This window comes from Ahaetulla prasina, chromosome 5 (genome assembly GCF_028640845.1).
Source record: "Ahaetulla prasina isolate Xishuangbanna chromosome 5, ASM2864084v1, whole genome shotgun sequence".
In the NCBI taxonomy this organism is placed as follows: domain Eukaryota; kingdom Metazoa; phylum Chordata; class Lepidosauria; order Squamata; family Colubridae; genus Ahaetulla; species Ahaetulla prasina.
In genome coordinates, this window is record NC_080543.1 from 130,864,884 (window position 1) to 130,886,241 (window position 21,358).

Below are 21,358 nucleotides of genomic sequence, written 5' to 3' on the forward strand. Positions count from 1 at the left end.
GTCCTGCCCTCAGGTGCTTTGGAGAAAAGCTTGTGTCCCTCTTCTTTGTGGCAATCCCTGAGATATTGGAAGACTGCTGTCAGGTCACTCCCTAGTCCTTCTTTTCATCAAACTAGACCTACCCAATTCCAGCAATCATTCTTTGTATGTTTCAGCATTGCTCTAATGCCTAGATTTAATACATTTCCCTTTCTCTTCTCATACATTTAAATTATCTTTCTGTGCTTGCATAACATTATGTGCTGCAAATGACAACAGCATGATGAGCCTGTTAATGCACTAATATTGACAGCTGTAGATCAGCAACAAACCTCAGAACTCAAATCATTATTAAGGTTACAGTTGAGCAAATAACCACTGTCCGAAGGCTTAAGGCTCCACGTATTTTGAGGGAAATTTGGAATACGCCCACCTTCATAGTTTATGGATTGGTATTTATACTGGACAGAATAGCGTGCACAATGTGTATATGTATGTGCCTGTTGTATTTAAGATTAAAGTTAGATATAATATCATGAAGAGCCGGGGTGGCGCAGTGGTTAGAATGCAGCATTGCAAGCTAATTCTGCCAACTGCAAGCAGTTTGATTCTCACCGGCTCACGATTGACTCAGCCTTCCATCCTTCGGAGATCGGTAAAAATGAGAACCCAGATTGTTGGGGACAAGATTCTGACTCTGTAAACCACTTAGAGAGGACTGTAAAGCACTGTGAAGCGGTATATAAGTCTAGGTGCTATTGCTAGAATTTATCTCTCAATGTATATAGCCTCTTTTCTTTTCTGATAGAACAAACTCGACTTACAGGTTTTCAGGAAGTCTCCATTCTAAGACCCTCCTTTATCCTAAGTCATGTTTAACCCGTCGGTCTAAAATTCAGTATTAAATCTAATGCTGTCATGTCCCACTCCTCCGCTGACGGCCGGGTCAGGGAAATCCGAATCAGGCGTGCCTCTGCAGCTCTGCCAAAGTCCTAGCAAAGTCCTCAGGGCAGGCAGGAGACCAGAAAGTGACTTCAGCAAGATAGGTTTAGACTTTGCCTGATTCAGAGAATGCCAGAAAGCAGATCCTTTATATAGGCCATGGGGTGTGGCTCCATGACTCAGCACTTATCCAGGCCTGCCCCTCCCTTCCTTCTGTTGACGCCGCTTATCAATTCTCCTGAAGCGAGGGTCGCTCCAGTCTGCAGCTGTTGGTAATTGACCTTCCTCAGGCTCACATGCTGTGGGGGAGGGGGAGGGGTCTAGTTGCTCCGTTTGCCTGGGCATGGAGCCAGGGCTGGGGGCTGGAGGCGCTTCTTCCTCCTCAGCCTGTCTGGGCATGGAGCCAGGGTTGGGGCCGGGAGGCATGCTAGGACATTCCTCAGCGTTCAGAAGCAGATAAGCAGACCCCGGCTGAGGTGAGAGCGGGCAAGACACAACAAATGCTAAGTTAGAGAGTAAAAAGTGAACGTGTAATAAAATGAAATGGAAATACAGTCATTCTTTTAACGATGTGTTTATCGTTGCCTAGTTAAAGGATACCAAATCAGCAGATCAGACAATGACGCTGCTTCACTTCCTGGCTGAAGTCTGTGAAGAAAAATATCCAAACATTTTGAGCTTTCTTGAAGATTTGCAGCACTTAGACAAAGCAAGCAGAGGTCCGTATTAAAACTGATATTTGTGTTTTGTTTTGTTACACTCTGACCGCAATGAGTGATTTCCGAATGGAGAATTTTAACTTTGCAGCATGCATTAACCTCCGCCTGCAGTCATGAATTTCCATTCACAGTTATTTCTATTTCTTTCAAGATGACTTTCCCTTATCTTAAATTAGCAGGGAAAAGGGGGTGGTTGAGAAGTGATTATGTTTCAGATCACACCATCCAGAGTACAAGAGTGTTACCATACAAAAAAGCAGCAAACTGGGGAATTAAAATATTTTCCATGGCTTCCGTGCTTGTCTTTGAAATAAAAGGTTAATCATGACAAGGCCGGAGCAAAAAAAAAGAAAAGAAAAGAAAAGAAAAAAGTTTTAGGAAACGAAATCTGATTTCACCTATCTTCATGCCTTTTTTTAAAAAAAATTGCATTTCTTCTATTCCTCTTCCTTATATTTATCGGTCCTGGGAATAATAATAATAATATATGTGCAGGTAATAAAGAATTTTTAGACACAGGACCTCGTTAGAAAATAATTCTTCCTTTTAGAATAAATTCCATGGATATAATTCTCATTATCTTTCAATCTTTAATTTCCATGAGGAATGTTTATAATCCTACTTTGGCCATGGAAAAAGTTTTCATTTCTTGAAATAGTAAATGCATGCATGATCTTATTTGGTCTAAAGTAGCTTGTTCATGCTATGAGACTGGAGTAGTTTCTGTGTATCCCATCCTTTAAAAATTATTAATAATTAAAGATGTATCTTTGTGGGTTACATGCCTTTAGTTTCAGCAGAGAATTTGGAAAAGAGCTTAAAACAGATGGAAGAGCAGATCAAACAACTTGGCAAGGATTTGGAGACCTTTCCTCAATCCGAAGACCCTCATGACAAATTTGTGACAAAAATGTCCATATCCTTTTGTTGCTGTCGAATGTTTTCAGAATATATTTTAAATTTATTTGCATAACTTGTACACCATGTATAGTTTTGACGACACTAGTTTTGACTGTTTTACGTTACATATAATCTAAATCCTACCCCATTTTTCTTCCAACTGGTGAGCGTTAGATAGTGGTTTTATTAGAACTGAGGGAGAACTGTCTGTCTATTGAGACAGACTTGTTCAGTTAACCCATTCTGAATTCTCTTTAAGCTAAGCCTGGTTAGTGTTTTATACAAATAATACTATAATTTCCCTAATTTTCTGAAGAGTATTTAAAATAATTGTCTGAGATAGACTATCCTCCTTCATTCTAATCGTTCTTCCACTAGGTTCTTTTAATATGTATTGTTTTGGTTTTGGTTCTTAACCTAAAAAGGAAGTCCTATGTCCCCGTTATGTGGAGGGAACAACCTGAATTGGCACAGATAATGCAGATAAAGTGTCATATTTTTTGTTGGTCCACCACTGTCTGGCTCCTAAATGCCAGTGTCAGGGTTCCAAGTAACACCCCCAACGAAAGAAAACTCTGAGGCTTGAGTTTCCTCAAAGTTCCTTTTTATTACAGTTGCCATTATTGGCACATCTAGGAAAACCCGAATCTGAAAGTTTCCAAGTTTTCCCCACCCAAAAGAAAGTCCAAGTTCCTTCCCAACACCCACATGCCCATCACATGGTCCAATCAAAGCACCTTCCCAACTGGAGATGCTTCTCAGTTCCATCCTTCCAGGTGCAGGGCAAGATGCCCTTGACTCTCTGAGAAAGGAATGTTATTATGACTACATATCACCCTGGCTCCATACAATCAACACTCCTGCTTTCCCACAGTTGTAAACATGGTAGGTCTGACGATCCAACGAAAAAGATGGCTTCCAGGCCTGAGAGGCGTTTTTTCCATCATTTTTAGTAAGTAACAAAATAATTATGCTAATGATCTTTAGCCTGACCATCTTGTTACTATTGGTTTGTGACTAGTAAAACTGAGATTGCTTTTACAAAGAGGGTGTAGTATAGAGGCGCCTTCTGGCCTCTAGAAGCTTTGTTTAATACAATTGTTGAATGTAATTGTATAAAAAGTATATCACCCCTTCTTTCCGCCCATCCATCCATCCAAATCATGCACACTTTTCCAGTTATATTGCTTGTGGTTTAGAAAACGATGGCGCCAGAATGTGTTTCCCTTGTTCACATTTTAAAACAATTTTGCCTAAAAAGCACCACAATGAAGATTTTTTTTCCTCCCCAGCAGTCAACAAGGCTTAATGAATGTCGTGTCCCACCCCCACTCCGACGAACGAGTCAAGGAAGTCCGTAACAAACTTGGCAACGAAGCCTCTGCAGCTTGCCAAGTTCCTTCGAAGTTTACCAGGGCAGGCAGGAGTCCAAGTTGTGACTTCAACGATATGGTCCAATATCAGCAAACTAGCTAAGACTTTGCTTGACTCAAGGTTGGAATGCCAAAAGCAGGTCCTTTATATAGGCTGTGGGGTGTGGCTCCATGACTCAGCATTTATCCAGGCCTGCCCCACCCTTCCTTCTGCTGGCGTCGCCTCTCAGATCTCTGGAAGCGAGAATCCTCCCACGCTGAATTGTCCTCAGCTGGACCTGCTGTTAGCGTCTGGGAAAAGGAGGGGTCAGAAGGAGTAGGCCCGGGTAATTCCACCACCTGGCTGGCTTCCTGCTCTGAAGGCTGAGCCAAAGGAACACACGCTGTATGAGTGAGGTTTATTGGGCTTCTCCTTTCACTCCTGGAATCGTCTCCGGGCATGGGGCCAGGGCCGGGGGCTGGAGGCATGACAGGCCGTTCATCTTCATTATCAGACTCGGAGTCTGATAAAAGGCCCGGTTGGAGATGGGAGGGGCCCAGTTGAGGAGAGGAGGGAGGACGAGTCACAACAATGATTCTTCCATTACTAATTTGTAGAGGTTATGAGTTTAAAGGGAAAATTAATCTTTCTAACTCCATGCAACAGAATGAGAAATACTCTTTTTGTTTCCTTTGAAAGAGACAGGTGTATCCGATGGGCAATTCCCATTTTGGACAAGTGGTAATATTGCAGGCTGTTGATAATCGTACTTCATTCCAAGGTGAAGTAGTAGGAAATATTTCTTCATGTGAGATGTTTGGGTAACGTAGACGCCAGGGCCATGCATACATTGTAAGCTTATAAAGCAAAACGTTACTGGAAATTTCACAAAAATGCATAAGCACTCTAAGCTAAATCCCACACGCGACACTTAAACAGATGGTTTGATCTTTAAACACTGTTAAAATGTAATAGCCTCCTGTTAACATTCCCCGTAGACAGAGAATAATTGGGGAACAGTGGAATTACATTTGTTCCTGCAAATGTCTATGTGCTTGCTAATTAAAAAAAAATGTGTACAGGAAAAATGGTGTCTTTGATGCAAATGTTGGATGATCCTGCATAGCTTGAAGAAGCTGTCCAGAGACTGTTGTTATGGTTGGAAAATAGAATAGTTCAGGTTGTTTTTTTTCAACCGCTCAGTTAAAAAAAAACGCCATCAGAAATATTAAAAAAGGCAGGATAATGATTCTTAAAATTTGTAAAACGCTTTTCATGCAGCCTAAGCTTTTATTCTACTGGCAACTCAGTTAAAATCTTAAGGTTGCAAGCTGTTTGCGTTTATCTTACATCTCCCATAGATTTGCAAGTCCAGCGGATGGTATCAAAGAGGTCTTGAGTTCTTTCTACTGCCATCTAATGGTGTTTTAGGGTTTTGCAGTCCTGTTTATTTCACAGCTCTGCTTTTTTTGTGGCATTTGGTTTGCTCTAGATCAGGGGTGTCAAATTCGATTTCATTGAGGGGCGCATCAGGGTTGTGTTTGACATTGGTGGGGGGGAGGATGGCCAGCTCGATATAATTTGTGTCGGGGGCACCTGTGGTGGGCAAGTACTAAGGCAGGACTTCCCTCAGACCCTCACTCACTCTTATTATAATCTTTTTTCCTTTGCTGTGGCCCTCTAGCGGAGCTGGTGGCAAACTTGGACGATGAGGAGGTTGGGGAGGAACTTGGGCCAGTTCTGGAGTCTGGGGAAGGCTCTCATGGATGCTCTGCGTCGGACGCAGAGATAGAGCCAGGGCTGTCCGACATTTCCCAGCCATCGGAGAGACAGCTGCCTTTGGAGGCTGAGATAAGTGGGTAGGAAGAACAGCTGGGGCCTGTTCCAGATGCACGTATCAGCTGAGCAGTTAGGAGAGGTGAACAATGGAGGACAAGGTGTCGACTCGGGAAGCAAAGCACACATGGACGCTGAATGGCCACTCCCTGGCTGGGGAATAAATAGAAGGAAAGGGGACTAATTGTCATAGGAGACAACCGTTCGTATTTATGAAGATTTTCCTCATTGTGTTTCATGCCACAAAGACTGCTTGCCAGAACTTAATTTGCAGCCTTTCGGCTGGGAGCTCATGACCTTGCAATTGTCTGTTGCTGTAAGTTAACTCTTTGAAGGACTATTGCTTGGATTTTTCGGTGGGTGAATGCCATTAATTCACAAGAGGTAAATGAAGGGGGTTTCTTCTGGATTTTGCAATATCCTTCCCCCAGGAGTGGGGTCGGAATGGGGATTTTGCAGTATCCTTCCCCTGCCACTCCCACTAAACCACACCACGCCCACCAAGCCACACCCACAGAACCAGCAGTAAAAAAATGTGGATTTCACCACTGGTCTCAGAATGAAGATTTATATTTAGCGAAAGTTTAGAAACATTGCATCATTAACATCTAGACCTTTCCTTGATTTCTTAGCTTGATATTTAATCTAGAATTTGTAAAATGTTGGGGGCCGGGAGCTGAAATATAAAAATAAAGCCAAACAATCGTAAACCATTTTTATTTTATTTTATCCATTTTATTTTTTTAATGCCCTTTTGTAGAGACAAGAAAGCCTACAGTGCTGCCATAGAATATAAAATAGAAATGTTTTATGCAATGAACACTTAAATAAATAACTTGGTAGATTCTATGCAATGATCTGGCGCCGTAAATTCGCGTAAGAAAAAAGTATTAGGCACTTGCAACTATTAAATAGGCACGTGAGTGGGGACTTTATAATGAAATGATTTGCATAGTTAGATTTCCCCCCCCTCCTAATTGTATATAAAAACCGTTCCCAGAATGTTAAGCCTTGATGAAACATTGGCTGGCGTTGACAAACCCTGACAGCACTTGGCATGAAAATACATATACTTCCCCCGTGCATCTGGGCTAGTTTATCTGGGACAAATGATTCACACAACACTTCATCAAAATCTTACTCTGTCCCTTCTATCGGCATTCCCTAGACAATCAACCATTCTATGAAGATTTCTTATTTTCGATAAGGCTTTTTATCGGACCAGAAATGTTGCAGCATTTTGAGATCTAGCGCCAAGGCAGGGGATCTCTAGGAAGATTTCAGATGCCTGATGGATTGTTGCACAGTGTATGTTTATTTGCGGTTATTTTGGTGCGCCTTTAAAAAACGAGAGAGAAAGACCTTACTGGTTAAAGCTTGTAGTTTTTTAAAAATTTTCAAAAAAAGTTTATTAGCATTTAAAATATTAAAATAAAATTACATCTATAACAAAAATACATCCGTAATAATTCTACAACTCAGCATCAGTCTGACAGTACACAGTTCTTAACTTTGTTCATATATTCCCAAATATTCCTGTTTAATCAAACCTATGTAAATACAATTTATCTCTTATTTTGTTCTATACATTTCCTATTTTTAATTTCTATCCCTTGATACCAGTTTTCTCAGGTTGAGTAGTATTCCGAGTCTTCCTTATTATTTAATTCTATAGTAAGTTTGTCCAGTTCTGCACATTCAAAAATTGTACTACGTATGTACAACAAAATCTCTCCTCTGCACTAGATAATAGGTTCATATGGATTATAATATTTGTGTTGTGGCCTGCCAGTGGCCAGCAGAACTGGTGGCAGACTCGGACAGTGAAGAGGTTGGGGAGGAACATGGGCCAGTCCTGGAACCCAGGGAGGGCTCTGGTGAGTGCTCTGCGTCTGAGGCAGAGATGGGGCCAGGGCCGTCTGACAGTGATCAGCTACCTTCGGAGTCGGAGATAAGTGGGGCAGAAGAACAGCTGGAGCCTGTTCCCGATGTGCACATGCAGAGAGCTGTCAGGAGAAGGGAACAATTAAGGAATGGGTCAACTCGAGAGTAAAGGCACAAGGAGATGCTGAACGGCCCTTCCCATAGGGAATAAACAGGAGCAAAAGGGGAGTGTGTTTGCAAGAGACAATTAGTTCGTTTATTAGCATGAAGATTTGCTTATCTGAGTTGGTGCCTCACAGAGACTCCTTGCCAAAGTATTTCCTTGTACAGCGTTGCGCCTGGAAGCTCTCGGCCTGGCAACTATCCAAGGACTGATGAGGTCTGTGGTTACAATTCACCCTTGAAAGACTGTTCGCTGGATGTGAATACTAGGAATTCACATTAGCCAAATAAAAAGGTGTTTTTCAGGATGAATCTGTTTCGTGATTTGGTGAAGCCTAAGTCGGAACAATTTAGTAAAAATCTAAACCACGAGCATTATAGTAAAGAATCGTATTTGGATAATTAGTATGAAACAATTTCCCCCATAATTTTATGCAGCCCTTAATAAGTTGCTGGAGTGCCTAATTGCTAATTGCATTGGTTTCCTATGAGAAATCCTTTCTAAAAGATATTAAGCACCAGTCTATCGCGAGGGGAGTGCTATTGTTGCAAGAGGGGGGGAAAAAACGGTTATCTGTTATACTTTCTTTCTCCAGCCCTGCCCATCTTAGTACTTTGTGAATAGTCTTAGCAAGGCTCCGTCTTGGTTTATTTTAATACCGCTCTACTCTGAATATCACTTTAACAAGCCTAGCACAGCTTTCTCCTCCAAGCAAACGAGCAGTTCAAGCAAGTTTCTGCCATACACAAAAGCATGGAAAATCTGTACCGGGATGTCATGGAATATTACGCCATTGATTTAAAGAAGATCTCGGTAGAAGAATTCCTCACCGACTTGAGCAACTTCAAAACGATGTTCACGGTAAGATGCACATAACAAAATGACACACTGTGCAAGAAATAGCAAAGGTCAAAGTCCTTCTGTTATTATCCTTGATTGGTTTTATTTCCCATCTTTGCCCCTGAATAGTATTTAAGTCTAATCAACTGGGTACTTAGCGAGTAATCCTGTTAATCTAGTAAATCTAATTATGCTTTATTTCCATTTCTTTTCGTCCTCTTCTCTGTGTTTTGTCTTGTTTTTAGCATAGAATAGAATAGAATAGAATTTTTATTGGCCAAGTGTGATTGGACACACAAGGAATTTTTTTTGGTGCGTGTGCTCTCAGTGTACATAAAAGAAAAAGAAAAAAGAAAAAAAATACATCAAAGGTACAACATTTACAACACAAATGATGGTCATAGGTTGCAATTTAACCCTTAATGATAGCAACAAAAAGTTAGAGTCATACAGTCATAAGTGGAAAGAGATTGGTGATTAAAACGATGAGAAGATTAATAGTAGTGTAGATTTAGTAAATAGTTTGACAGTGTTGAGGGAATTATTTGTTTAGCAGAGTGATGGCCTTTGGGAAGAAACTGTTCTTGTGTCTAGTTGTTCTGGTGTGCAATGCTCTGTAGCGTCGTTTTGAAGGTAGGAGTTGAAACATGTTATGTCCAGGATGTGAGGGATCTGTAAATATTTTCACGGCCCTCTTCTTGATTTGTGCAGTATACAGGTCCTCAATGGAAGGCAGGTTGGTAGCAATTATTTTTTCTGCAGTTCTAATTATCCTTTGAAGTCTGTGTCTTTCTTCTTGGGTTGCAGAACCGAACCAGACAGTTATAGAGGTGCAAATGACAGACTCAATAATTCCTCTGTAGAACTGAATCAGCAGCTCCTTGGGCAGTTTGAGCTTTCTGAGTTGGCGCAGAAAGAACAGTCTTTTTTGTCCTTTTTTGATGATGTTTTTGATGTTAACTGTCCATTTTAGATCTTGCGATATGATAGAAACTAGAAATTTGAAGGTTTCTACTGTTGAATCTGTGTTGTCAAGTATTGTGAGAGGTTGAAGTATGGAAGGGTTTCTCCTAAAGTCTACCACCATTTCTACAGTTTTGAGTGTGTTCAGTTCCAGATTGTTAGGGTCGCACCACAAGGCTAGTCGTTAGACCTCACGTGTATATGCGGATTCATCATTGTCTCGAATGAGACCAATCACTGTTGTGTCATCTGCGAACTTCAGTAGTTTAACAGATGGATCGTTGGAGATGCAGTCATTGGTATAGAGAGAAGAGAACTGGGGAGAGCACACAGCCTTGGGGGGGCCCTGTGCTAATCGTACAGGTATCTGAAGTGATCCCGCTTAGCTTTACCTGCTGCTTCCTGTTTGTTAGGAAGCTTGTGATCCACTTACAAGTCTGTTCAGGTACTTGTAATTGGTTTAGCTTAGTTAGAAGAGTGTCTGGAATGATGGTATTGAATGCTGAACTAAAGTCTACAAAGAGGACCCTTACGTAGGTCTTTGGGGATTCAAGATGTTGTAAGATGTAGTGCAAAGCCATATTAACAGCATCATCTGTTGATCTATTTGCTCAGTATGCAAATTGCAAGCGGTCTAATAGCAGATCCGTGATGGTTTTCAAGTAGGAAAGCACTAGCCTTTCAAAGGCTTTCATGACTACAGATGTTAAAGCAACTGGTCTGTAGTCATTCAGTTCCTTGATGGTGGGCTTCTTCGGCACTGGGATGATGGTAGAGCGTTTGAAGCAAGAAGGAACATAGCACATCTCTAGTGATTTGTTGAAGATATGGGTGAAGATGGGGGCCAATTGGTCAGCACAGACTTTTAAGCAAGAAAGAGTTATCTTGGAGCTTTTCCTGGCTTTTGTCTGTGAAATAGGTCCTGCACTACCTTTTCTGTGATCACTAGAGGTTGTGAACCCAATGGGATGGGGTCAGTTGTAGGAGGCTTGGCTGTTGTTGGTGTGTCTGAGATGGGGGTTGTGGAGATAAATGGCTCTTTCAAACCTGCAGTAAAACACGTTCAGGTCATCTGCCAGTTGTTGATTTCCTTCAGCCTGGGAAGGAGGTTTGCCGTAGCCAGTGATATTTGTAAGAGTTTTCCACATGTTTGCTGGTTCATTTGCTGAAAACTGATTCTTTAGCTTTTCATTCTTTAGCATGCCATTCATTAGAATTCCAAGGGGAATGGGACCATTCACTGCAGCAAACACACCACAGCCAACTTGCCATGGAACAACTAGCTACGACCAACACACCACCATGAGACAATTTAGCAATTCAATTTAATTATTTGAAATAATTTTTTGAAAAAAATATATATTTTAATTTTTGTCAGTGGTGCGGTGAGTGGCCTAGAGGTGGAGCTCTCACCTCACAATCCAGAGGCTGTTAGCTTAATCCTAGATATTTCTCTGGGGAGGTTGAGAATATATTTGCTGAATAAAATTCCGCATTGGCGACAGGAAGGGCATCCGGTCAGTAAACCCTCAGCTCCATTCAGTTGCCTGGACTCCACCCCTCAAGGGATTATGAGGTCGTTAATAGAGGATGATGATGATTTTAATTTTTGTCATTCCCGTTTCGTTCTTTTGTCCCTCTTTCTGTGTCATTCCTTTAATGAATCTATGGTACTGTTTCTTCGATATTAGGGTAACTTTTGGCCCACAGCAGTTTAGCCATGGCGAGTTTTCCTGCGACAAGTTGGCCATGGTGAGTTGGCCATGGAAAATTATCCATGGCCTCACTCCAAGTTGTACTCAACTCCTGAACATTATTCAGACATTCTTCTATAGCTTTCCTGATAACAACATTATGCTGGTTTTTATCGTTGATGTCTTCTGGAACCATGGGAGTTGGGTTAGCTGGAAGAAAATGCGATCGATCAGTTACTTCAGCCTATTGCTCAATTGTTGAGCTGTTACCCCAAAATCCTTCTTCCTTCAGAAACATGAGACCTAAATGTGAAGTTTTGTCCCCCCCATCATCATTCTAAGTTAGTACAAAAAACAGGCCACGAGAACAAATCATCTAAGGCAGGGCTGTCAAACTCAAGGCCCGAGGGCCAGATGCAGCCCACAGGGTGCTTAGATCTGGCCCGTGGCGCTGCCTTGGAAACAGCGAGGGACCAGCCCTCAGTGCCTCGGCAAGCGAAAATGGAGCTCGGGAGGGCTGCGTGTGGCCCTCCTGAGCTCCGTCTTCATTGACAGAGGGTTGTAGGAGGCCATCGCAGCCGAAAACGGAGCTCACAAGGGTGGTGGGCAGCACTCCCAAGCTCCGTTTTTGCTTGCAGAGGGTTGCAGGAATGAGCCTGTTTTTGCTGGCAGAGCATTCAGGCCACCACAGGCGCCCCCCGACACGAGTCATGTCGAGCTGGCCACACCCACCACGGCCACGTCCATCCCGGCCCCCCCAGGTCAAACACCACCCTGATGAGGGATTCAATGAAATCGAGTTTGACACCCCTGATCTAAGGGCGTCTTATGAACTTTCTGACCAAGTGGGGAATTTGAAGTTGGAGATACGTATGTACTAGTTTTTGCTCAACAGAACATAGCCTGCTTTTAATGGTTTTCCAAAACCACTAAAAGTTATAACTTGTGGGCCAGTCTAATGTCAGAAGGCGGGCTATTCCAGCAAGCGGAGATCAGTTGAGAAGATCTGGTCCTGTGATCCTCAAGGATGACGCTCCTTAAGTCTTAAGCCCATTGCGTTGGTGTGAACCAAGCAAAAAGACGTCATCGTTCTCTCGTGAAATCTTTTTAAAAAAGCAAATCTTAATATTCGACAATGTTTGTTTTTTCCCCCCTCTCTAGCAAGCAGCCAAGGATAATACGAGAAGGAAAGAAATAGAAGAAAAGCAGAGGCATGCTAGAATAGCTCAAGAGAAAGCAGAAAAAGAAAAACTAGAAAAACAACAGAAGAAAAAGCACCTGCTGGACATTAAAACAGGTAACGTGGTCAGAGCAACCTGATTACTTCCGGATGGCACTGAGAGCAACTTTGGGCAACTTTTAGGCAGAAGAAGTGGTTTATTTAAAATTCCCTACTGCGTTTAGGTCTGATTGATCCCCCTCTATATTCTTTTCTTATTTTGCTCGTCTTCAAGTTGTAACCACTTTTAGACAAATGTCGATTTAATAAGTGAGGACGTGCACCCACAGTTAACCCTTTCTCGCTTCCGGCAAGAAACAATCCATAGCATCTCAGAACTGGAAACTGGATTGCAAAATTGGTTTCTTTTGCTGATTCTTCTTTCCTTCTGAGTAATGTCTTCCTTTGTGCTGGCTTGCTCGCTCTCTCAAGGAGAAAGTGAAGTGACCAAAAAGCTAACAGCGAGGAGCAGATGGGCTGCAGGCAGGGGTGAAATCCGAACCGGTTTGTTACCGGTTCGCTGGCCGTGCATGCATTGTACGTGCCAAAACGACACTTGGGAAGGTAAGTAGAAGTGAGGGAGGGATCAGCTGTGGCACGTGATTTCCTGCTTTCTAGCAAAGCTAAATTGTGCTGCACAGCTGATCCCCCCTCCCTGCTGTTCTACTTACCTTCCCACGCCTCCTTTTGGTGCGTGCTGCGTGTGCGTGTGCAGTACGCACTGAAAGGAGGCTTGGGAAGGTAAGTAGAACAGCGAAGAGGAGGGATCAGCTGTGGCGTGTGATTTAGCTTTGCTAGAAAGCAGGATTTTTTGTTTTCTAGCAAAGCTAAACCGCGCTGCATAGCTGATCGTCGGAAATATCGGTTCGGAGGAACCGATAGCTTTTTTTAACAACCGGTTCACCTGAACCAGTAGCTTTTTAAACTGCCGGTTCAATCGAACCGTTAGCTAACTACCGGTTCTCCCAAAGCGATAGCTTTTTTTTTTTTTACACTGCCAGTTCGCCCGAACCGGTAGTTTTTATCACTACCGGTTCGCCCAAACCGGAGCGAACCGGTAGCATTTTACCCCTTTGCTGCAGGGTATGAGTAGCTTAAAAATACAACAATCTGCATGGACTCTGTAAAACAGTGCTTTGAACTGCCTAACGCAAGGATTGAAAACTGGAGAAAAAACACCTGTCAAAAAATGGGACAAGACAACGCTATCTAGCAGAATCTCAACTCAAAGTTCCTCCAGGACGCGGCTTTGGAATTCTCCAAATCTAATAAGATTTATAGCCTGACATCAAGTTAAGCTTTCTGTGCTGTTTGATGGCTCTCATAACAGGATCTTTTAAAAATGCACCGTTCAGGAGAAAAATAATAGGTTGCTAAACAGTAAGCACACTATGATTGTGTTCATGTTACAAGTGCCTCTTGGCTTCTGCAGTAATGTTAGGGTACCAAGAAGTACACATTCTTTTCTTTTTAACATGCGTGTTTTTTGAAGTCCACCATTGTAGTTAACATTCTGAACGTTGTTTCTTATTCTCCTATCTACAAATGGATAGCCACACATATTTCTTTCACACACACATATATATATAAAGCAGCTGTATTGCCTGGAGAAATTGTATCCTAGGGCTCCAGATTATCCAGTTTCCGTAGCGCTTGATGTTCCTACAAAATGCTCGGCTGCCCAGAAGAGAGTTTCCTGGTGATTATGCATAGGTATAAAAAGCTTGGTTTTCTTTTTTGACTCCAGAAATAATTTCCCACATCAATAGCGCTCAATTTTTAATGCAGCCCGAGGGTTGTCAACAGGACGGGCTCCTGATTCGGAGTAAAGTAATTAGGAACTTCAAGTGTGTATGTGGGTAATTGGCAAGGAAATGCCAGCTGCCAGGTTGTTTCCAGATGAGATAGAGAGTACTGGCGATGAATGACAAAGCGACCGAGTTTAGATCTAACTTGAATAAGAGTGAACCCTATTCCTTACGAAGCCTACTAATTATTTAAATCAATGGAAGTCTCCTGCCTTTATTTATTTATTGTATCCGGAATTATCTTTTCATCAACCCACTCTTCCACTGGCTCTTGCAATAAAACTTGTATGCCACGACAAGGAAAAGAATAACAAATGGAAACAAAACCATCGCATCTGATGGCCTGAGGCATCGAAGAAGGTTTAAGACCCCACCTGAATGGCCTCTGGGCAATCAAATTCCACACTGAAGTGGAATTGATTGGTGGAAAAAGCAGAAATTTTGCTCTCGTTGTTCCTCAGCCTAAGGATTGGCATCTGCCAAAGATGGCCTCTTGAGAGCTGGAGAATTTAAGGTTGGGTAACGGAGTAGACAATCCCGCAGACAAATTTGAGCCTCAACAGTGACTCGCTTTCTCCACCCCAAGAAGAACCTCGAGTTAGGCTCAGATAGCAATTAGAAACTTCATTCACGATTTTTAAAGTCAGGAGTTTTAAAAGTTTTGAAATTATTTGACGGTGTCTCAGTGTTGCAGATCCTCCACCAGGAGGTCTTGGCAGTTGGCCGACTTCTGCTCAGTTGTACAGTTATAGATTAATTATGACTACTTGTATTTTCTGACACTTCTCTACTGCTCCAGATTAAACTAGACTCGGTATGTCTCGTTTAATGAAAAGAAGGACTAGGGGAGACATGATAGCAGTGTTCCAATATCTCAGGGGTTGCCACAAAGAAGAGGGAGTCAAGCTGTTCTCCAAAGCACCTGAGGGTAGAACAAGAAGCAATGGGTGGAAACTAACCAAGGAGAGAAGCAACTTAGAACTAAGGAGAAACTTCCTGACAGTTAGAACAATTAATAAGTGGAACAACTTTCCTCCAGAAGTTGTGAATGTTCCAACCCTGGAAGTTTTTAAGAAGATGTTGGATAACCGTTTGTCTGAAGTGGTGTAGGGTTTCCTGCCTGGGCAGGGGGTTGGACTAGAAGACCTCCAAGGTCCCTTCCAACTCTGTTATTATGTTATGTTATGATATGTTATTTCAAGCTAAACTTGTTGATTTCTACCCAACCCTTGCTTAAGAAAAGCAAATTTATACTGTAACTCTTATCTTACCACAGAGAGTTATCCTGTGGTAAAGAGGGCAGCCAATACATTTAATAATAAGCAAATAAACTCCCAGATTCTTTCAGATCTCTTTCTCCGAGTAAGTCACAGGAGAAAGAGATAGCTAAGCCACAGAGCTCTAGTTATAACTTTTATAACTCAATACATAAATGGTAAAGGTAAAGGTTCCCCTAGCACATACATGCTGGTCGTTCCCAACTCTAGGGGGCAGTGCTCATCTCCGTTTCAAAGCCGAAGAGCCAGCGCTGTCTGAAGACATCTCCGTGGTCATGTGGCCGGCATGACTAAACGCCAAAGGCTGTTTCCTTCCCACCAAAGGTGGTCCCTATTTTTCTACTTGCATTTTTTACATGCTTTCGAACTGCTAGGTTGGCAGAACCTGGGACAAGTAATGGGAGCTCACCCTGTTACGCAGCTCTAGGGCTGAATGGGTTAAATGGCTGAAGCATTTAACTTCGTGGTATTAATCTTATTCTCCTTTCAATTCCTTTCAATTAAAACGAAGGTAACTAACTAACTAACTATGTATATATATATATATATATATATATATATATATATATATATATATATATATATATATATATATATATATATATATATATATATATATATATATGATTGATGAACACATTGTGTTTAGAGGAGCGTGGTGGCTCCTGAGGTTAGAACACAGGGCTGGCGATTGGCAGCCTCCTGTTCGAAACCTGTTGCTGTCATGGGGCAGGTTGTGTTCCCATCACACGCTCCAGCTCCCACAAACCCGGCGATTCAAAAGCGGGTGCCCACACATCACAGGTGAAAGGAGCCCCCATCCCCCGGGCATCGGTGATGTTACCGACAAATCCTTTCGCCATGGAAACACTTCAGTGCTTCCGACCCTGAAGTATTAGTATTGTGTTTAAGAAACCAAAGACATTTCTCAATTATTTAACAAGCAGCGTATACATGCAGATTTTTTTAAGAAAAAAATTATTCCGGTTACAGATAGAAATTATTGTCCAGGGGATATTACATGCACATAGTTTTTCAGCTGCTCTTGAGGCTGTAAGTGGCTTTATAAGATACTCTGGAATTATAAGAGAAATGATTGCTTCGGATCTAGCAATCTTGGGGAGAATTTTCCTTTTCATTGCAATCTTAACTTTAGGGGAAAAAAAGAATATAAAAAGTTCAGCGTAATAATTTACAGGTCTGGAGTGGAAGCACTAGAGAGCTTTTATCCATTAAAGAAAGGCAGAAGGAGAAGAGCTTAATGTAGCTTTTGCGAAGGATGGAATGTCAGCACTTCAGATTGTAGCCTCACAGATAAATTCCTTCAAGAGAATTTCTGCGTGACCATGATCTCCGGTTTTCATCCAAAGCTTTAAGAAGAAGGCAACAGGGCGAGGACGAAGCCGCGTTGCACTTAACATTCTTGTTCCATTTTTTTTTTAAGCATGCGTTGGATGTTTGTGAACTTAATCAAACTAAGTTGAATCTGCTGCAGGCGAAAACGATCTCTAAGCTCTCACTTCTTGAAAAAAAATCTGATTGATGAGTAAATTTAAAGGTTTCTCTGAATTGGGAACGGTCAGGTTTTTATTGGCAGTGCGTTTCCTGTATTCCCTCTAAAATCCTTTGACATTTACTGTGGTAACCCAGAAAACGAGGAATTCCCTCCATTTCTTTTCACAGAGAAGGATGAGACAGGAGTGATGGATAGTTTGCTGGAGGCACTGCAATCAGGGGCGGCTTTCCGTGATAGAAGAAAGCGAGCACCCAGGTTTAAAGGTAAATAATTTTATCTCTCTTTCTGTCTCCCCCCCGCCTCCACTCTCTTATTTTCTATAGAATCATGCCAACAAGCCTAGTTTAAAAGTAGCCCACCCATTAGCGGAAAAATGCAGGCCAAAATTGCTTTGGATACACACACACACACATTTTAATATCGCAAAGGCAAATGGAGCAGGGATGTCCATCTAAACCAGCGGTTCTCAACCTGTGGGTCGGGACCCCGTTGGGGGTCGAATGAGGATTTGCCAGGGGTCGCTTAAAACCATCGGAAATACGGGAAGTATACTTGCGAGTCGAAGAATCGCGCTCCAATGGTTGACTCCACAAGCCAGCTGCAGGCTCTTCAAATCGCTAGCCGAATTCGGCTTCAGGTGCGATGAATTAAAAAAGAGAGAAATCTTTGCTCTGATGTCTCCCTCTCAAGCCAGCTGCAATCGCTCCCAATCGCTAGCCTAATCTGGCTTCAGGCGCGATAAACTTAATAGGGGAGGAGTCTCCGCTTTAATGCCTCTGTCCTCAAGGCAATCGCAAGCAGTTCAGATCGCTAGTCAATACGGCTTTAGGCGCAATAAATTCAAAACGAAAATAATTGTATGGTTGGGGTCGCCACATCGTGGGGAATTGTATTAAAGGGGTCGCCACATCGTGGGGAATTGTATTAAAGGGGTCGCCACATTGTGGGGAATTGTATTAAAGGGGTCGCAGCACTATAAAGGTTGAGAACCACTGATCTAAACAATGTTTTTAAAAGCGAAGTTGTAAATGTTTTGCAAGTGAGACAATAAAAGAATGAGATTCTTCAAACTCTTGGTCTGGGAACAAAATGCATCCAGAAATGACTTAGAAACATGGATTTAAAGCGTAACAAGGTGAAAAAAAAAATAGTGTATAAACATTTACATTTTTTGATAGAATCAGATTTTTTTTTTGATTTTTGTAATGAGAACATAAGACAGCCTTTAAAGATAGCGAGATAGTTAAATGAAATTTTGCGGGGCAAGCCATCCGTTCCTAGATGGCTTGCCGTAGGAAAAATGGGTTGTGCCGACTCACTTGTAAAACTTTGCCTTACAAATTCTTTACTGTTTTTGGCTTGTCACATATTGACGTGATTCCTTCAATATAGTAATTTTGCCTGAAAGTGGAAAAGTTTCAAAGGTTGTAGAGAGTGTGGTGGCATGTCAATTACCCCAGTACCTGGATGAATCTGTCTATCTAGACCCGTTCCAGTCCGGCTTCCGGCCCGGTTATAGCACAGAGACGGCTTTGGTCGCGTTGGTTGATGATCTCTGGAGGGCCAGGGATAGGGGTTTTTCCTCTGCCCTGGTCCTATTAGACCTCTCAGCGGCTTTTGATACCATCGACCATGGTATCCTGCTGCGCCAGTTGGAGGGGTTGGGAGTGGGAGGCACCGTTTATCGGTGGTTCTCCTCCTATCTCTCTGACCAGTCGCAGACGGTGTTGACAGGGGGGCAGAGATCGACTCCAAGGTACCTCATGTGTGGGGTGCCGCAGGGGTCCATTCTCTCACCCCTCCTGTTCAACATCTATATGAAGCCGCTGGGTGAGATCATCAGTGGCTTTGGGGTGAGATACCAACTGTACGCTGATGATACTCAGCTGTACTTTTCCACCCCGGGCCACCCCAGTGAAGCTGTTGAAGTGCTGTCCCGGTGTTTGGAAGCCGTATGGGTCTGGATGGGGAGAAACAGGCTCAAACTCAATCCCTCCAAGACGGAGTGGCTGTGGATGCCGGCACCTCGGTACAGTCAGCTGCAGCCGCAGCTGACTGTTGGGGGCGAGTTATTGGCCCCGATGGAAAGGGTCCGCAACTTGGGCATCCTCCTGGATGGACGGCTGTCTTTCGAAGATCATTTTACGGCCGTCTCCAGGAGAGCTTTTTACCAGGTTCGCCTGGTTCGCCAGTTGCGCCCCTTTCTAGACCGGGGTGCCCTATGCACGGTCACTCACGCGCTCGTTACATCTCGCTTGGATTATTGCAATGCTCTCTACATGGGGCTCCCCTTGAAGAGCATCCGGAGGCTTCAGTTGGTTCAGAACGCAGCTGCGCGGGTAATAGAGGGAGCCCCTCGTGGCTCCCACGTGACACCTCTCCTGCGCAGACTGCACTGGCTACCTGTGGCCTCTCGAGCGCTCCATGGCATAGAGCCGGGTTACTTACGGGACCGCCTGCTGCCACCGACTACCTCCCACCGACCCGTACGCTCTCACAGGGAGGGACTCCTCAGGGTGCCGTCTGCCAGGCAGTGCCGACTGGCGACACCCAGGGGAAGGGCCTTCTCTGTGAGGGCTCCCACCCTCTGGAACGAGCTCCCCCAGGATTATGTCAACTTCCCGACCTCCGAACCTTCCGCCGCGAGCTTAAGACACATCTATTTATCCGTGCAGGGCTGGCCTAGGGTTTTATTTTTTTATAAATTTAATTTTAATGGGGTTTTGTATTTTAACTATGGTTTTAAATTTGGCCTAATGGAATAAGTTTTTTAAATGTTGTTTTAACATGTATTTATATTATATTTTATGTTTTATAAGGCTGTAAACCACCCTGAGTCCTTTGGGAGATAGGGTGGTATAAAAGTTTGAATAATAAATAAATAAAAATAAAGTATATGTATAGACGTATATGCATACATATATTTGCTGGCAGAAGGGTGTAGGAGGCCATTGCAGCCAAAAATGGAACTTGGGTGGGCCATATATGGCCCTCCCAAGTTCTTTTTTCACTGGCAGAGGCCCTGCGCGTCGGTCCTTTGCTGTTTCCAGGGCAGCCCCGCAGATCAGATCTAAGCACCCCGCGAGCTGGATCTGGCCCACAGGCCTTGAATTTGACACCTTTGGTGTAGAGCAGTGATGGCTCACTTTTTTGCCATCGCGTGCCAAAAGCAGGTGGAGCGCAGGGCCTACACCCTAAATTCTATGCGTCCTCCCCCCGTGCTCCCCCTGCTTTTGGCATGTGATGGAACGGTAGGCCCGTTTTTCGCCCTCCCCAGGCTCCAGAGGCTTTCTAGGAGCCCGGGGAGGGCGAAAAAGGCCTTCCCCACCCCCCTGGAGGCCCTCTGGAGACCAGAAACAGCCCATTTGCTGACTTCCGGTGGGACCGGAAAGCCTGTTTTTTTGCTCTCCTCAGGCTCCAGAGCCTTTCTAGGAGCTTGGGGAGAGCGAAAAACGGGCCTTCCCCACCCCCTCAGTCCTCCGGAGGCCAGAAACAGTCTGTTTCCTACTTCTGGTATGCCCAGAAGGCCCGAAAAACAGCTGGCCGGCATGCACATGTGTGCTGGAGCTGAGCTCACGTGGCCACCGTTATGTCTCACATGCCACCTGTGGCATGCGTGCCATAGGTTTGCCGTCACAGGTGTAGAGTATCATGAGCCACTGAAAGTATCACCTTTTCTCCCCCTATCTGGCCAGAGTGAACAAATGTAATCCTGAGTCAAGATTAAGTCAAGTTTTCTCTGTGGGGGTCCTGCCCTCTGGAATGAGTTGCTCCCGGGGCTTCGCCAACTCCCCGACCTCCGGACCTTCCGCCACGAGCTGAAGACTCTTATTTCATCGAGCAGGGATAGCCTAAAAGTGTAGTTTTAATGGGGTTTTTAGTTTTATTGTTATCGTTAGTTTTTAGTATTTTGGCCATAAATTATATTAATTTTATAGTGTTTTTAACTTGTATTATATTGTGTTTTTTTTAATTGGCTGTTAACCGCCCTGAGTCCTTCGGGAGAAGGGCGGTATACGAATTCGATTATAAATAAATTATAAAATAAATAAGAGAAAGATCAGCCTTGCTTTGTAAATCAGAGTTCTTCACTCCAAGTCTTCCTTCTATTCTGCTCTGTATTTTGGTGCCAGAGGGCCTGTAGATATATTTATGACGGGATACTTCTGTGGAATCATGGGTCCCTTTGGATTTAAAAAAAAAAAAGTAATAACTATAAAAGTGATCAAATACATGTTGGTGGTTTAATAAAAAAAAAACTTTGG

The 21,358-nt window shown here is 43.2% G+C and overlaps 1 protein-coding gene across 1 annotated transcript in view; it reads left to right on the forward strand.

Annotated features, from left to right (window-relative positions):
• Positions 1-21,358, forward strand: part of DIAPH3 (diaphanous related formin 3) — a 156,987-nt gene that overhangs the window by 68,503 nt on the left and 67,126 nt on the right. The window contains exons 22-26 of the mRNA XM_058184947.1: positions 1,511-1,640; positions 2,432-2,555; positions 8,472-8,637; positions 12,435-12,570; positions 17,261-17,356. Coding sequence (XP_058040930.1) covers positions 1,511-1,640; positions 2,432-2,555; positions 8,472-8,637; positions 12,435-12,570; positions 17,261-17,356 — 652 coding nt within the window. The remainder of the gene's footprint in view (positions 1-1,510; positions 1,641-2,431; positions 2,556-8,471; positions 8,638-12,434; positions 12,571-17,260; positions 17,357-21,358) is intronic.